Here is a 16,923-nt window from a genome sequence, read left to right as displayed (position 1 = left end):
ATAATAATAATAATAATAATAATAATAATAATAATAATAATAATAATAATTTTTATTTATATTTCCCACCTTTCCCTGCAAATAGAGGTGGGATTACATCAATAAAATAGTAAAATACAAGTATAAAAATACAGATAATAAAAGAAGGTAACATTTCTTAGGGAGGGATAGAGTTATCATAACTGAGGGCCCAAAGTTCATAACTGGGCAAATATTCATGATCAAGATCCAAAACTTGGCTAAAGACTAACCATCACCCCATTTTTTTTTTACTACCAGTCCAGACGTCCTAAGACTTTCTAGTCAGTTTGCCCCCAAAAAACATCAGCTGACAGTTTTTACAGGAAAACAATGGAAAATGCCAACCAGCCTCTGGTCCAACGTTACCATATATCTTTCCGTTGATGCAACATTTCTTGAATGTCATGATGTTCTGGGTCAAGGTTCCGGTCTTATCCGAAAAGACATATTGAATCTGACCCAGCTGGTCATTGAGACTGGTGCTTCGAGCTTTGGCCGGAGTATCTTTGTCCGCAAAATACATCTCCACATCCCAGTTAATGAAGCAGCTGTTAACCAGGTAGATGAACTCAAACCTGAAGGAAGCCAGACGGAAACAGATTGGTGAGCAAAAACAACCTCAGAAGCCCCCTTTCCCAGATCAAATATACCCTCCAGATTTAGAAGTGACAGTTTAGATTAACCCTCTGCCTTCCCACTTTCTTGGTTGTTTTTAAAATGTCCCGGTTTCTCTCTCCTCCTCCCACTTTCACTTCCTTCCTCTTCAGCTTCCTTCAATCACTGTACACAAAAGTGCAAAAGGAGTTGTTAGTTGTTGTCATTGTTGTGTGCCTTTGAGTCATTTCCGACTTATGGTGACCCGAAGGCAACGCTATCATGGCATTCCCTTGGCAAGATTTGTTCAGGAAGGAGGAGAGTTGCGTTGAGCGGTGGACTTACGTGATGAGCATGGACATCGGAATGACCAAGCTGAGGAGGATGACGAAGCCGAAGAAGGCAAAAAAGGCATACTGGACGGCGCTGATCTCGCTGTAGAAAACGTAAAGGTAGCTGTGCTCCTGGCGAAATTTGGCGGCCCAGATGCCCGAGCCCACAGCAAGCGCAAAGGAGATGAAGAAGAGAGACACAGCGATCTGGGGTGACAAGGAGGGAAGGAGAGAAAGGCTCAGGGGAGGAGTGTGTCTCCAAGTAGGAGACCTTTGAGCTGCATGCAGAGGGTCCCCAGTTTCAATCCCCAGCATCTCCCAGTAAGGATGAGAAAGACTTCACTATGAAACCCTGGACAGCGTCTGCTGCCACTGGTCAGTCTGGGCAAGACTGAGCTAGATGACTGATGTGGTTTGGTGGATGCCCAAAACCCTGGGAGAGCCAGGTCTGTGTCTCTGCCCGGCTGTGCACCACTTGGTTGGTTTCTCTATCAAAAAAATTGCCCAACAGATCTTTATGCAGTGAACATGAAGTCACACATCAGTCGGGCAATTGGCAAGATTTTGAACTTCTTAAAAAACAAACATTAGAATGAATTTGCATGCCTCTACTTTAGCTGAATACTGCAATACAGCACACATTCCTAGAGGACTTATGAATACAAAAAAGCCCAGGTTTATTTACCAACGATGTTAGCTTTAAGACTAAATGGCCAGCTATTCTTACTAAAGTGTTCCTTAGATTTAATGTTACTATTGGTGGATAGACTCAATACAGAACTAGACAATACTAAACTTAAGATTGAGAAAGCATTTGCCAAATTACCCCAAAACCACTCTACCCAGGAGGTATAAAAACGCATGGAAATGTTGGATAAGGAGTTAACGGCTTTTTCTAAGGATCTCACGGCATATAAAATAAAATAAAAAATCGAGCGAGATAAACTTGATTATATCAATGAAAGAGTTTGCCCTTGGCTCAAAAGTTCATCCATTAAAAAGGTACGTTTTGTAGAAAGATCTAGTTTCTCTATCAGCCTGACCCACCTTGCAGGGTTGTTGTGAGGATAAAATAAGGAGAAGAGCCACATAGGTTGCCTTGAAGGCACTGAAGGAAAGGAAGAATGGAAGGGTAAAGAAGAAGGAGAAGGACAAGGAGAGGGACAAGGAGAAGGAGAAGAAAGCCTGAGAAACCCACAAACTCTCCACTGCTGGAGAAGAGAACTATGGTTAACTATACAGTCAGCCCTCCATATCCACGGATTTTTTTAACCCATGGATTCAAGCAAAATATTTTTAAAATATAGAAATTCTCAAAAGCAAGCCTTGATTTTGTCATTTTATACAAAATCAACATCTTACTGTGCCGTTATATTTAATGGGACTTGAATATCCACAGATTTTGGTATCCACAGGGGTTCCTGCAACCAAACCCCAGCGGATACCAAGGGCCCACTGTAGAATTATAACCCCAGCTAACTAATTCTAACTAACTCCAACCCTAACTCTAACAAATTTTATTGGCTCCGTTTCACAATCTGTCAGGTGTTATTGACTGCAGTGTGGGGCCATCGATAATTCAGATTCTCCTTCTTCTTTGTGTTATTGCCTTTTATATTGCTGAAGCACTCATTGGTTGTGTTTACACTACAACAGACTACGAATGCATCCAGGCAATGAGGATTAGAGGCTATAGAAATTATTTTGGAACGGTTAAGGATTAAATGCTTAAAATCAGTTCTTTTCTTGCCCAGAAACCTCAGGAAGGAGCTCAGCTCTACCAGCACTACAAGGCGGTCCATCAGTCGGTTGAGTTTGGTTTTCTTCACTTTGATCTTCCCGCAGTTCTTCATGATCTTGGAATCGAAACCTGTGCAAGACACATTTGAGGCTACATTTAAACGAAATAAACCACTACTCAGATTTCTCTGGTTGGAAAGCTGCTAGGATCACGCCTTTGCAAAACAAGAAGAGGGTGCAACAATTGCCCCCTGAGTTCGAGGCCCTTCCCTGAGAACTGGCTTGGAGAAGATAACCTCCAAAGTGACCACCAAGCCACAGGGAAGGAGATATTGGGACTTCGTATAGAGTTTTAATATGTAAGCTGCCTCGATTATCTCTGATAGAGAAGTGGAATACAAATAAAAAAATTATTTTATTTATGTATTGTTATTAAACTTTAACCCCTCTATCCCCTTATCCAACCCAAACCATAAACTTACATGTTACACAATTAATGTAACGACAGCCTTACAATCTTAAAACCATGAAAACATTTGTGATAGAGTTTCATGGGGTATAATAAGGGCTATCCCTAATATTAAATTCTAGAACACAGGTGTAGGGAACATAGGTGTAGGAAACATAGGGGAGGCCTGTCGGAAGAGAGGTGTCCATTCTAGGTTTTGACCAGCGTCAAGGAGCTGTCCAAAGTTTTGGATATGTTTAGAAATGGGATTCGGCACCATGGAGAGCTCCTTTGAAGCCAAGGTGGGAACCTGGTCACCATCCCCAAGAAATGCAGATCCCGGTGTTTACCTGCATAGACAACAAGTCCGTAGCAGACCTCTGTGTTGCGTATCCGGCATCCACGCAGCAAGAGCTTCTCGCTGTCGAGAGAGTATTTCTCTTCCCTCCACTCCAGGGTGCCAATGAAGCTGTGCATCCGGCTGTTTGGCTCTTCGCAGGTCACTATTCCTGAGGGCAAAGAAAAATGGGATGTCTATCCGGAGAAGTCCTCCTTTATGTCCTACTTCAACCACCCCAACAAACCCTGTATTCTCTGCACTGGGATTGCTGTGCTGGGTAGAGGAATCATAAAATCATAGAGTGAAGAGACCCCAAGGTCCATCCAGTCCAGTCCCATTCTGCCATGCAGGAACTCTCAGTCAAAGCACTCCCATTGACAGATGGCCATCCAGCCTCTGTTTAAAGACCTCCAAGGAAGGAGACTCCATCAACATCTCCAAGAGATTTGTGTTTCACTGTCGAACAGCCCTTACTGTCAGGAAATTCCTCCTAATGTTGAGCTGGAATCTCTTTTCCTGCAGTTTGCATCCACTGTTCCGTGTCCTGTTCTCTGGAGCAGCAGAAAACAAGCTTGCTCCCTCTTCAATATGACATCCCTTGTAGTTCTCAGGTTGGAGACAGGGAAGTCAAATCCTCTCCACCAAGCCTTAGGAGGAACATCTTAAAGAGCTGGGTATCTTTAGCTTGGAGAAGAGAAGACTGAGAGATGGCAGGACAGAGGCATCTTTAAATATTTGAAGGGATGTCATGGAGAAGATGAGGAGAGCTTCTTTTCTGCTCCTCCATAGGCTAGAACACAAACTGATGGATTCAAATTGCAAGAGGTTCTACCTAAACTTTAGGAAGAACTTCTTGTTCAGTGATGGACTAGACTGCCTCGGAGGGTCATGGACCCTCCATCTCTGGAGGCCTTTAAACAGAGATAGAAACCCAGATTCACCACCAGACAAATGTGGGATCCACCAGAAACCGCTGAGACACCAGAAATTATTTCCATTTCATTAATGTCAAAACGAGGGAGAAGATCATGCAAAGGTTGTCTCTCTCATCAAGTTCTCAGAACTGTTGAAGGCAATGTGTGATAAACCCATTATGTATGGAATGAAAAGGGAAAAGAGTGAATTTATTTTTTATACAAAGATTCCAGCCATAGCAGGGAAGACTCAATCTTAAAGGACATCCTCTAAAGGAAGCTTTGGATAATAATCACGGAAAGCACCAACCACAATGGTGTGAAAGAAAAGGTAAGTGAGGACACTCACCATCAAAGGCGGCCATGTTCTCCTCGCTGGACAGCTGTTCATGTGTCACTAGCAGGGCTTGCCTATACTTCAGATTCGTCTCTCTGAAAATGGGATTTAAAAGGCCAATTTAGAAGCAGAGAAACAAGTATGGCACCTGAACTGCGGATCTTTCTTTTGCTTCTTCCATGCTTCAGCTCCTCCTTTGTGCAGCCAAACTGACTTTATATCTCCACTGGCTTCGTTTTTATCATTCCATCAACAAGCTCCTGGTAGGCAAGCTCCCTCCTTCCCACTTTGACCCTCACAACAGCCCTGCCAGGTAGGCCAGGCTGAGAAAGAGGATTGCTGAATGTGCAAAATAATTTACCCATCAATATCCATCGTCTCCACGTAGCAGAGGCTGTTGGGCTCTGAACTGGAAAGTAAGAGCAGGTCAGCCTTGAGGGGGGAAAATAAGAGGAAACCAGATAAGAAAACTATTTTTCTGGCAATATTGGGGTCAGCAGCTACCTAAATGCATCACAAATGGCCATTTGGAGGGTTCTACACTTAAATGGCCCACAAAAAAGAACAGGGAAAGGCAGCATGGCATAGTTTGAGTATTAGACTACAACACTGGAGGCCAGGGTTTGATTCCCAGTTCACTTGATCCTGGGCAGGTCACACTCTCTCAGCCTCAGGGGAAGGCAATAGAAAACCCCATCTGAAGAAATCTTGCCAAGAAACCCCCATAACAGGTTTGTTTGCCTTAGGGCTGCCATAAGTTGGAAATGACTTGAAGGCACACAACAACAACAACAACAACAACAACGAGATCTGTACTATCTGGCCAAGGGTTAGATGTGGTCCCAATTTGACAAGAGCATGGTCTACAAGACCATGTGGGGAACTTACCGGAACAAAACTGTCCTTCGGGAGGCGAACGATGTCCCCCACATGTACATCGCACCATTTCTTCTGGCTGAAACTGGAGAGAAATCATGCCATGGTCATATTTAGGATCAGGTCCTATGGGGTGGATGGAGGAGTCACACATATTTGTCTCCATCTAGGGTCAATGATTCCCAAACTTTGGTCCTCCAGGTGTTTTGGACCTCACCTCCCAGAAGCCCTAGCCAACTTGGCCAAGGTCAAGAGTCCCAATGAGCTGGAGTCCAAAACTTCTGGAGGACCAAAGTCTGAGCTAGGTAGTAGTAGTGTTCATATGCACCTACCTTTTGTGATTGTGATTGAGGGTTACAAACACAAACCAGAGTGAGGGTTGTTGCCTCTCATCCTTGCTCTGGACTGGCTTTGTGACAATGTCATGCATCCACTTGCAAATGGTTGTGAGATGCCACCACTAAGCCAGTTCAGAGAGAAGGCGACATTGCGAATGGGTTGTGAAAATATTAAGTTATGCTTATAAAGCCAATGTTGTGTCATGGTTTGAGTGTTAGACTACGTCTCTGGAGACCAGGGTTCAATTCCCTGCTTAGCAATGGAAACCCAGTCTGTGACATTGGGCGAGTCACACACACTCAGCCCCAGAAAACCCCATGATAGCTTCACCATAGGGTCACCATGAGTCGGAAACAACTTAAAGACACACAACAATGTCCATAAAATCCAACCAAAAAGTAGGAAATGTGTGTTTGTTGGTAGAAGGGTGAGCATGGATGTGAAACTACCTTCCATTCTGACTCTTCCTTCCCTCACCTTTTTCCTATCAAGATGTCGCAGGGCCGGCTGTTGATTTCCCAGTCACTCCGGTGCCTTGCCTGAAGATCAGAAGGACACAACCACAACTGTTTCAGCACTGTTCCCCCACAAACACACACACACACACACTGCCTTCCTTGCATCATCCCAAACAATCAGGGATCCCACCATGCTGAGCAATATTTATATTTATTAACTGGACTTTGTTATAGCTCACCTTCTGTATCCAACTGTCATGAAACATTGCACACAATGTACAATCAATTGTACAATGCAATATTTCGATTCCGCTTAAATGTTAGGAAGAACTTCTTGACTGCAAGAAGGGTTCGACAGTGGGATAGACTGTTTTGGGGAGGGATTGTGTCTCCTTCTAAGTTTTTCAGAGCAACTCTATGGTCAACATCTACTAGACGTTGACCATAGAATCACGCTGGAGAATGTATAAATGCCTGGAGAAGTGTTTTCTATAGTAATCTCTAAGTCCTCCAGCACAACTCTATGGTCAATTTCCAGCACAGCTGCGCTGGAGGACCTAGAGGTTCTTAGAGAAAACATATTAATCAAATCCATAAATAGTCAAATCCACGAAAGCCAAAGGCGCAAATGCAGAGGGCTGACTGTAGTGCATTATTCCCAATGGTGGCACAATAAGGACTATGGGCTCCAACATCTCATCCTACTCTTCAATGATAAAATAATGGATGTGTTTGACATGGAATTAATAATCTATCCCAACTCGATTGGAACACCAGCCCACTGCCAACTGATAAATAATCCATCTGTCCATAATGTGAAGAAAACAACCCAAACTCTTACTCACAATGTCATCGATCAAGTCCCGAATTCCTCTGATCCCAAGAAGGATGAAGAGAGGGAAGAGGAGGGCAAACCACGGAAGTGTAGAAATCTGCGGGACGGTCTGGAATTGGGAACAAAAGTTGCTATTATTATTATTATTATTATTATTATTATTATTATTATTATCCTTGAGTCCCAAAATTGGGACTCAAAGTGGTTTACAATTTAAGCTCTTTGGACACTTGTTGTGATTAAGACAGAACCTCAACAAGGGCCACTTTTGCGAACATCGCGAACTGGGGTTATTTCCCCAGTGTGGATGCAGCCAGAGTTGGTTGATTATCGCACGAAATTGCACAACTAAAGTGATATCAGAAATGCATTGTTGCTGAAATCCCGAAAGTAAAAAGATGATGTTAGTGCTTCTTTGTGACCACTTTAATGGCGGGTCTTGCATGACATTGTGTGAAATCGTTACGCGTAATTACGCAGTTTTTTCCCCAGGGATATTCACTTCCGACCTTCTTCATGTGATAAACTCCTAGGAAATCAAAGGAAATGTGAGAGAAAGCGTTCACCTGAGGATCTTAAAAGTCATAGGTTCATAGGGAGGCATTCTCTTTGCAACGTTCTGCTGGGAAGAAACCAAAAGGATGATAGGTTTTGCACTCCAACTGCACCTAGAGGGTTGTATGCTTTTAACACAATTTTCCCCTTCACACACACACACATATACACAAATAGGTAGATGAGGAAGGTGTCTTACCTGCAGCAAAATCATGAAGAGGAAATACACATTCGCCATTCGGTGGAATTGCTCATAGAGGTTGAACGGAAGGAAAGTTAAAATGTTATACTTGGCGGTCTTGATGGCATTATCCTACGGAAAAAGGATAAGAAGGGGAAAATATAAGTACTGTATAGCCAAACCGGATCAGACCCAAGACCCAGGGAGACGTAGTGATTTCAGTATCAGGCAAGCATTTTGGAAAGCCAGGGTTCGAATCCTCATGCATCCACTGAGTGATCTTGGGAACTCTGTCTCAGCCTCAGAGGAAAGAAAGGGCAAACTTTCCCTGAATAAATCTTGCCTACATCATAAGTCAGGGTCAGTTTGAAGGTGGGAGACTGAGGGGTGTAATGGTCTAAGTGTTGGATTAGAACTCCAAAGATGGGGGTTCATATCATGATCATGGAAAACCACTGAGAAATGTTAACTGAGTCTTTCATCCTCAGAGGAAGGCAATGGCAAACCTCATTTGAAGAATTCAAATGTTGCATCTTGCAAACTGCATGTTGCAAACTGGAGAGGGCTCAAGTCTACGAAAGCTCATGCTCCCAACTTTTTCTCTCTCAATTAGTCTCAGAGGTGCTACAAATCCCTTTGCATTCTCATTCAAAGAAATCTCACCAAGAAACAGCTAGGAGAGACATTCAATCTTTTAATTTCGGCTGTCTTGGGGTCCCATTATAGGCCAAAAACGGGATATGAATCAAACAGAATAAATGAAGGGATGCAAAAATGCATGCAATGGTCATCTCTCTCTTTAGTTTACTTTAGTGTGGAAGGGGGTTGGATTCCAACTCTATGAAGTTGTGATTCATTTTAGGAAATTTTGCTGGATCTGATGGGGACCCCCCCAAAAAAAAAAGCAGCCTGTTATCCTTTGGGAAGCCCAGTTTCCATGTCTGCCTTACGTTGTACTTTTTCCTCTTCAGACACCAGGTGTATCTCTCCTTAAACTGGTCGTGATAAGCGCGGTCATTGGCCTTCACCACCCAAGTGAAATCTGAATGGGAGGAAAAGACAAAAGCATCCTTTTTGGGGTTGGAGAGCAGCTGAACCCCCTCCCCAAAATATCAAGAAATATATCAAACAATGCTGTTCCCATTTGTCAAAAAAAAATCACCTGCAAATTAATGAAACTTATATGTAATCTTTCCGTTTATATATTTTATATGCTCTGATGGGTCTGTTGACCATAAATAAAGATTGGATTGCATTGGGGGGAAAACATGAAATTTTCAGTTGATTTCCATTCAAAAACATGCACAGAAAGCTCCCTATACACACAAAAACTATATTTCCCAAGGCTTTATAGAAGGGTGCATTGAGATGGGTAGTTCCAAGGGATTTCCCAACAACCCAAGGGAGATTTTTGACCACTTCCCAAAACTAAAAATCCCATGGTGCTTGACCAGTTCAAGTGGGATGGAAGTGGTATAACTGCCCAGTGTAGATACACTCAGAAACCGAGGACCGCTTTTAGCTTTGGCTTACCTTGCTGTGTCTTAGTCTCATCCTTTGAAGATTCCTGGGTGACCATTTTGGGATCTGAAAAGCAAAGGATGTGTTTTCTGAGGCAAGGGATACTCAGGTGGCTTTTCCCAGTCCCTTCCTCTAAAATAGAGCCTCCAGAGCCTGGTAGAACCTTCAGTCCCATCCAAGGACTATCCAGGGCTGAGCCTGCTTAGTAGCCAAGATCAGAGAGCATCTTGTGCTTTTGGGATATTCAAGTTAGCTCAGAACAAGAATACGGTTGTATATAAGGCCCATCGGCGAAGGAAAACCATCTTCCTTCGGGGCCCAATTAGCAAACAACATTAAGATGTCATCTTCGTAAAGAGCAAGACAATATTGGTCTCTCGAGTCAAAGGCTTTAATTTCCAAGCTGGCCAAACCTGTCTTTTACGAGCAAAAGAGACATAGCATTCACCTGACTGCTTCAACTGCATGCCATCCGAATATTTTGCTTTCTCCCACTTGGTGCAGGTTGAGTCTCCCTTATCTGCAATTCAGAAACCCCAAATATTCCGAAAGTCGAAACTTCGGCTGAGATAGTGCCATCTTTGCTTTCTGACATTTCCGTGTTCATAAACTCTGTTTCGTGCACAAAATTCTAATTTTAATAAATGACTGCAAGTGGACTTTTTGTTGTTGCGTGCCTTCAAGTGATTTCCAACTTATGGCAACCCAATCATGGTTACAGCAGTTATTTTGAACATTTTAAGTGGTTTTAATTTGTTTGATTTGCAGGATTTGTTCTCAGCAGGTTTTGCCATTGCTGAGGCTGAGAGAGTGTGACTTGGCCAAGGAGGTCATCCTCAGAGCCGGGATTCGAACCCTGGCCTCCAGAGCCTTAGTCCAATGCTCAAACCACTACACCCCCATTGCTTCTCGGAGACATCTCTGTGCCTCCCATATTCAAAAGCATATCTATACATTACATATTTATTGGTATAAAATATTCATGCCGCCCTTTGATACTAAGCCTCTCCCCAAGGTGATCCACGGAGCCCAGAGTGGAAACCGCCGAACGTAAAGCCTGGTTAATTAAAACCACATGAAATATTCAAAATCACTGCTACAGTATGTGTGTGTGTGTGTGCGTGAGTGCGCGCGCATTCATGTATAATATGTGGACCATAATTCAGTTAATGAAGGAACTGAACAGGAACTGAGGATGGATAAGATGAGGCAAGGAAGGAAGGAAGGAAGGAAGGAAGGAAGGAGATATATGCAGGGAAGGAAGGAAATATGAGGGAGGGAGGGAATAGAATATGAAGAAGGAAGGAAGGAAATAAAATGGGAGGGAGGGAGGGAGGGAGGAAGGCAACCCAAGAAAAAAGGACTGAATGAAGCAATCAGCCACTTGTCCTGCTCATCTCAGGTTAAGTCCTGGCGTTTCCTTGCATAGCTCTCTCTCATCAGTCAAGCAATTAAGAAAAGGAGGGAGAGCACTACACCTGAGAAAGATGCTGCTTCTGCTTCTGCTGCCCTTGGCACAGGCCCCGAGCAGTTGGCAGAAAGAGGGCAGCCACCTGCAATGAGTCTCAGGCTGCCCACCGAGGGCCAACCTGGAGCCTGCGTCTCTGTGTTGGCATCCCAAACCTTCTCCTTGGGGTTTCCACACTGTTGTGGTTTGCTGTTGTGTGCCTTCAAGTCATTTCTCATTTATGTAGACCATATTCTGGCAATATTTTTTTCAGAGGGGGTTGTCATTGCCTTCCTCTGAGGCTGAGAATGTGTGACTTGACCAAGGTCAACCAGTTGCAAAAGAGCAAAGGAGCACCTTCTACCTCCCCTCCCTCCCTTCCTTCCTTCTTTCTTTTCTTCCTCCCTCCTATCCTTTCTTCTTTCTGTCCTTTTTTTCTTCTTTCTGTCCTCCCTTCTTTCCTTATCAATCTAGCAGATCAAGCAATTTTCCTGGATCCCTTATGAGCTGAGTGTGCAATGTATTCCCCCCCCCCAAATTGTATTAAAATCATTGCATGCAGAAAGGTAGCTTTTGGGGAATCAGATGTGCTAGATTTCTATGTACCGGGCACTTTGAGCAACTTTCTTTTGTTGAGCCTCAGCAGTTTTGACAATCTAAAAGCTGCAAACTTTCCTCTGAAGTCAAAAAGACCATTTTCAAAATTAGTGGAACCAAACAGAAAGGGGGGGAGTCATTTGGGGGTTTAAAGATTCCCCTAAAAGTTTTAGAGGCCCTTGTTCCTGAGGTTGAATTTGAGCATTTTGTGAGGAAATATCACGAGAAGAAAGGAATAATATGTACTGAATGCATTGAGATCTCCATAAGGACCAGCAGCATTGCCAAAGGGACAAAAGCGAATTTTCAACTAGCAGAACCAAAGCGTCCTTGATTTATGGATTCGGAGGAGATATTGAGAGCTGTGTTTTGGAGAAATAACTTCCCTGAGATTAAGTTATGCAGGACAATAGTCATTACGGTTAGAGAATTGCATAATTGCGGTGGCCATAATAATAATTATCCTTGGAGGATGGTGCCATCACCGGAGCAATAGAGCAATGACAACAATAATTATACGTCGAGAGTTATATAATCAGAAATAAATACAATGGAGAGAAATGTAGTTTTCCAACGAAGGTGCTTGAAAAGTCATTTGGGGGGATCTTTTTTTAAAAAATGTAAAGCTCATTCTTATATTAAAAAAACCCTCATAGACATTGGATTTAATTGACGTGTAATTTTGCAATCTTTGCCAAGGATCTATATTGCAATAATCGTTTCCAAAGCGTTGGACAGACTTCAAAGTAGAGGATTATCAACGGTGGGGAATAACCCTAAACCTGATACTTTCCTGAATTTTCCAAATATTTTTTGTCTTTGGAAAGGTGAACCTTGAGTTAATGAAGATGCAAATCCACCAAAAGGTAATTTTGCAATCGTGTGTCTTAGTTTCTGACATACTGCAATCCTCTCCTAGGGTTTTTATTACCAAGGAGGTGATCATTGCCTTCCGCTGAGGCTGAGAGAGTGTGACTTGGCCAAGAGCACCCAGGAGGTTTCTGTAGCTGAGCAGGGTTTCGAACCCAGCTCTCGTGGAGTCCTAATCCAACACTATGGTGCTTTCCTTTACTTTCCAAACATTTTCTCCTTACTTACAGTATCTACATTAATGAATATATTCCACTTATCTATGATATTTGTAGAGCCTGGACTATGACTCTGGAGACCAGAGTTCGAATCTCCACTCAGCCATGCAAACCTTGGGGAGACCTTGGGCGAGTCACACACTCTCAGCCCCAGAAAACCCAGTGATAGCTTCCCCTTAAGGTCCCCATTAGTTGGAAAAAAGACTTGAAAGCAGACAACCACAGATTACTGTATATCTAATAATGCTATCTCTCCATATCATCTATCTGTTTAGCCAGCCTGGTTTAAGCATTGGGCTACAACTCTGGGGACCAAGGTTCGAATCCCTGCTCCGCTGTGGAAATGCACTGGGTGACCCTTGGGTATGTCACATGCTCTCGGCCTCAAAGGACGGTAATGGCAAACCTCCTCTGAACAAACCTTGCCAACCTCCGAAGATGCAAATCCATCAACAACTTTGCAATTGAGTGCCTTTTTGTTTCTGACATATTGCAGCCCGAGGGTTTTTACAACCAAGAAGGTCATCATTGCTTTCCTCTGAGGCTGAGAGAGTGTGACTTAGATCCCTTGCTGAGCTTTGGAAATGCATTGGGTGACCATGGCCAAGTCCAGGAATCCAGGAATGAATTTATTATGGCATACAGCCAGCATAAAATAATAAATTACCTTACATCCAGTTAGAAATTCCAGCATATCATATAAACATTACACATTCAAGCATATCATATAAATGCATGAGTACATACATTGAGGATAAAACTTTGAGCCGTGTTTCTGGAAGGATTTAGGAATAGACTAAATATAAAGCTTTAACAAAAAATGATTGATTATCTACTATCCAAATAACTGCAACTGTAGTAGATAAAAAAGCCAAAGGCAAGTCACACTCTCTCAGCCCCAGAGGAAAGAAAATCAAGGAGAGAGAGAAAGGACATTTCTCTTTCTTTATGCTTCCTTGAGAAATCAAGTCCTCTAACAGAGGATGATCTATATTGGCCTCACCCTCCCTGACTTGTTAAGGACCCCAGGGGCTTGTTAGGGATGGAGAGGATAGTAAGGCGTGCTACGTCTCCCAGCTCCCTGGCAACCAAGGCCTGTTAATGCCTCACCTGTGGAGCCAGGTGTTCCTCTTCCCTCTGGTACCCTCCGGCGATGGGCAGAAAAGCTGGCCCTGCCAAGGCACAGGCAGCTCTTAAGAAGCGAGCCAAGGGACGGGGAGTGCCAGGCCAACCACACTCCTCCCAGTCTGGCTCTCTTTTTTCCCTGCTGGAACCAGTCCCAAGGTAATAAGAAGAATACCTGCAAAAGAAGACACCCTTTCAACCCCAGGCTAAAGGTGGCATCCCTTCCCATTTTGTGCAAAACTGCCCCAAATGCCCTGGCCCCCTCCCAAAAGAAGATAAGAACAACTTCTTAAAATTGTTATTATTTATTTTTAGGGCACATCTGGTGGTTCACAAAAACTGGTTTAATTGGTCGTGGCTCCATGCTAGACTCTCTTGGGATTTGTAGTCTGGAGTGGCGTTTCAAATTCTGCGCACAAAAAGGCTGGAGCGCTCAAGAAGAGCATCCTAAAAATCTCTTTCCAAATTACAAATTTGTAGAGACTGAGCAGTTTTAATGGACGCATGGCATTGTAACGACATAGCGCAAAAGTGTCCCCCATCCCAAACTATAAATCCCAAGATACACTAAAGTGGAGACCATTTAAAATGGGTTCCCAGCGCTATATTTATGTATCGTGAACGTATCCAACTAGAAAGCCCAGGATTTCTCCAAGAAGGGGCCATGGCAGTTCAAGTGTTCTCTAACACTATAAATTATGGAAAGGGGGATAAGTCTCTCCCCAAACTACAAATCCCAGGACTCCCCATGGCAAAGTGGTTTGTTGTCGCTGTGTGCCTCTCATGCCGTTTCTGACCCATAGTGACCCTAAGAGTGTCTTGCCCAAAATCACCCAGTGAATTTCAGGGCCAAGCAAGGAATCGAAACCCAGTCTCCAGAGTTGTAGGCAAGACACAACCTTCATATCTGTGGGTCCACTACATTATCCACATCTGGGGGGGAAATTGTTCTCTCTAGGCATTTCTAGGTCCTCCAGCACAACTCTATGGCAAGTTGACCATAGAGTCTTTCTGGAGGAGCTAGAAATGCCTAGAGCAGGGATTCAAACCCTGGTCTCCATAGTCCAACATGCAAACCACTCTCAGCTGAGATGCACCTAAAAAGCTACCTATTTTTCAGGATGTGCAAAACTCGAAAGCTAAATGCAGCTATGTCCTTCCTAAGGAGCACTAAATGTATGCAATTAAGTTTTTATTTGTGTTTCCTTTGTAAAAAAAAGTGTCCTGGTCTCACGCTTTCTGAAGACTCCGCTTTAGAAAAGCGACACAAGGCATAACTCTGCAAAGCGCAGTTGGTGGCTGCTTCTCAATGGGCCGTGAGAGCAGAACCAAGGAGCCTGGCCTGACGTCAGTGCGGACGCCTCTCTGCTCTGCTCCATTGCTCTTTGCGGGAGGGAGTCACATTCCGTTCTTTGGCGAGCCGCAGACTTTGTCCCAGCGTGGTCCAGACAGTGTGTCCTCCCCAAACAGGACTCCAGGAATGCCATTGATCAGAAAGCGCTCTGGGTGAACTTTCACAAACCATATGCATGGCATATAGTGGCTTCAGTGTTGGACTATGTCTCTGGAGGCCAGGGTTTAATGGGCCAGGTTTGTTCAGAGGAGGTTTGCCATCGCCTTCCTCTGCGGCTGAGAGAGTGTGACTTCTTGCCTAAGGTCACCCAATGAGTTCCCATTGAGGATTCGAACCCTGGTCTCCGGAGTTGGTTCTATGGCTTTATGAGAACAATTCCCAAACTTTGATGCTCCAGATGTTTTGGACTCCGATTCCCAGGATTCCTGGGCCTCATTCCCACTACCTTTTAAACCAGATCGTGAATCGCTTTGAACTGGTTCAAAGGACCTTGATTCCCACTTAATCCAAATCCGAGAGGGGGACCATGCACTACACCCATTTAACTAGCATCTTTTTTACGCCAATTTCCCCCCGCTTCTTTTTTGATAAGTCAATTCCACGCAAGTATGAACCACATGCGGATCAGAATCAATTCAAATTTCCCCTTCCAAATCATTTTGAAGCGATTCAGTGGTGAATGGGTACCACAAGTGGGTTATTCTGGAGGGGAAAAAATGCAATCGGGGCAAATGTAGTGGGAACCATGCTCCGCTGTTGAATCAATCTGTCGATTTGGATCGCACACTGATTTATCTGTTCGTGGGAATGGGGCCCTGGACATCCTGGGGCTTCTGGGAGTTGAAGTCCAAAATTCCTGGAGAACCAAAGTTTGGGGATCCTCTGCCATCCATCATCTCCATCAGGAGGACATCTAAACCTCAGTTTCCAAATCTCTCACAAAACCAGGTCCACAATATCCCAGGTTAGACTCGCAGGATCATAGTTCATAGGTAAAAAGTCACAGATGGTAAATTATGGGTTTTTTTCCTCCTCCAAAATTAGCTGATTTTATAGTATAACATCATCCCCAACAGTGGTACACACAATTGTTTACTTAATGCAGTTACGCGGGTGTAATACCGAAGTAAAGATGACAAAAGGGTTTCATTACACAGTCAGGCAAAAGACTTGGATGCCTTTGGAAAACCAATATTTGTCTCTTCCATGAAAATAATTCCAAATAACAGTAAAACTGTGTTTTTCTTTCATTAGTTTGAAGGCATCTAGGAGCAACTAAAGGACCTTATCCTTTAACTTTGAGCGCCCTCTTGTGGGAATAAAAGGATATGCACCTTCTCTTGAGTTTTAATACTACATTAAATACTATATTCTATAGTTTAAACACTATATTCACACTCTCTCAGCCTCAGGAAAAGGCCATGGCAAACTGCCTTGGAACAAATGTTGTTTTCTGCCCAGGGAAATGCTGGAATTGGGAACTTATTCCATGCAAAACGCATGGCCTTATTATGTGCATTTCTGGCGCAAGGGCTTCCTATGCAGAAATAGCTTGTTCCCTAAACGAAAAATTCCTAATTACTGGTTGTGAATCTGCGGCTTACTTTGTTTTTATTGTACACTAGTTAGTGTTAGAGATATTTTAAATCATGTAATGTTGTTTTAGATTGTATGCCGCTTGAAACATTTTTATTCTTTTCTCTTTCTTTCTTATTTTATTGCTGTTTTCTGTGCCAAAGAACGCAGTGCGAATTTTGCACAGAAGAAGCCCCGTTTTCCGAATAGGCGTCGGACGCTGTCTTGTTTTCAAACGCTTTCTCG

General features: G+C 43.4%; 1 protein-coding gene across 1 annotated transcript in view; it reads right to left on the bottom strand.

Moving 5' to 3' along the window:
• ATP8B3 (ATPase phospholipid transporting 8B3) overlaps positions 1 to 11,351 on the bottom strand; it is a gene marked incomplete at its 5' end in the record, with an annotated part of 25,217 nt that extends 13,866 nt beyond the window's left edge. The window contains 12 exons of the mRNA XM_042478794.1: positions 383 to 596; positions 961 to 1,154; positions 2,729 to 2,838; positions 3,486 to 3,644; positions 4,739 to 4,821; positions 5,088 to 5,158; positions 5,615 to 5,687; positions 6,419 to 6,480; positions 7,245 to 7,343; positions 7,989 to 8,102; positions 8,921 to 9,018; positions 11,330 to 11,351. Of these exons, the coding sequence (XP_042334728.1) occupies positions 383 to 596; positions 961 to 1,154; positions 2,729 to 2,838; positions 3,486 to 3,644; positions 4,739 to 4,821; positions 5,088 to 5,158; positions 5,615 to 5,687; positions 6,419 to 6,480; positions 7,245 to 7,343; positions 7,989 to 8,102; positions 8,921 to 9,018; positions 11,330 to 11,351 (1,299 nt within the window). The remainder of the gene's footprint in view (positions 1 to 382; positions 597 to 960; positions 1,155 to 2,728; positions 2,839 to 3,485; positions 3,645 to 4,738; positions 4,822 to 5,087; positions 5,159 to 5,614; positions 5,688 to 6,418; positions 6,481 to 7,244; positions 7,344 to 7,988; positions 8,103 to 8,920; positions 9,019 to 11,329) is intronic.
• Between the last annotated feature and the right edge of the window lie 5,572 nt (positions 11,352 to 16,923).

Source organism: Sceloporus undulatus, chromosome 7 (assembly GCF_019175285.1).
Source record: "Sceloporus undulatus isolate JIND9_A2432 ecotype Alabama chromosome 7, SceUnd_v1.1, whole genome shotgun sequence".
Classification (NCBI taxonomy): Eukaryota; Metazoa; Chordata; class Lepidosauria; order Squamata; family Phrynosomatidae; genus Sceloporus; species Sceloporus undulatus.
Note: the sequence above shows the minus strand (reverse complement) of the source record. Positions and strands in the feature narration are given on the sequence as shown.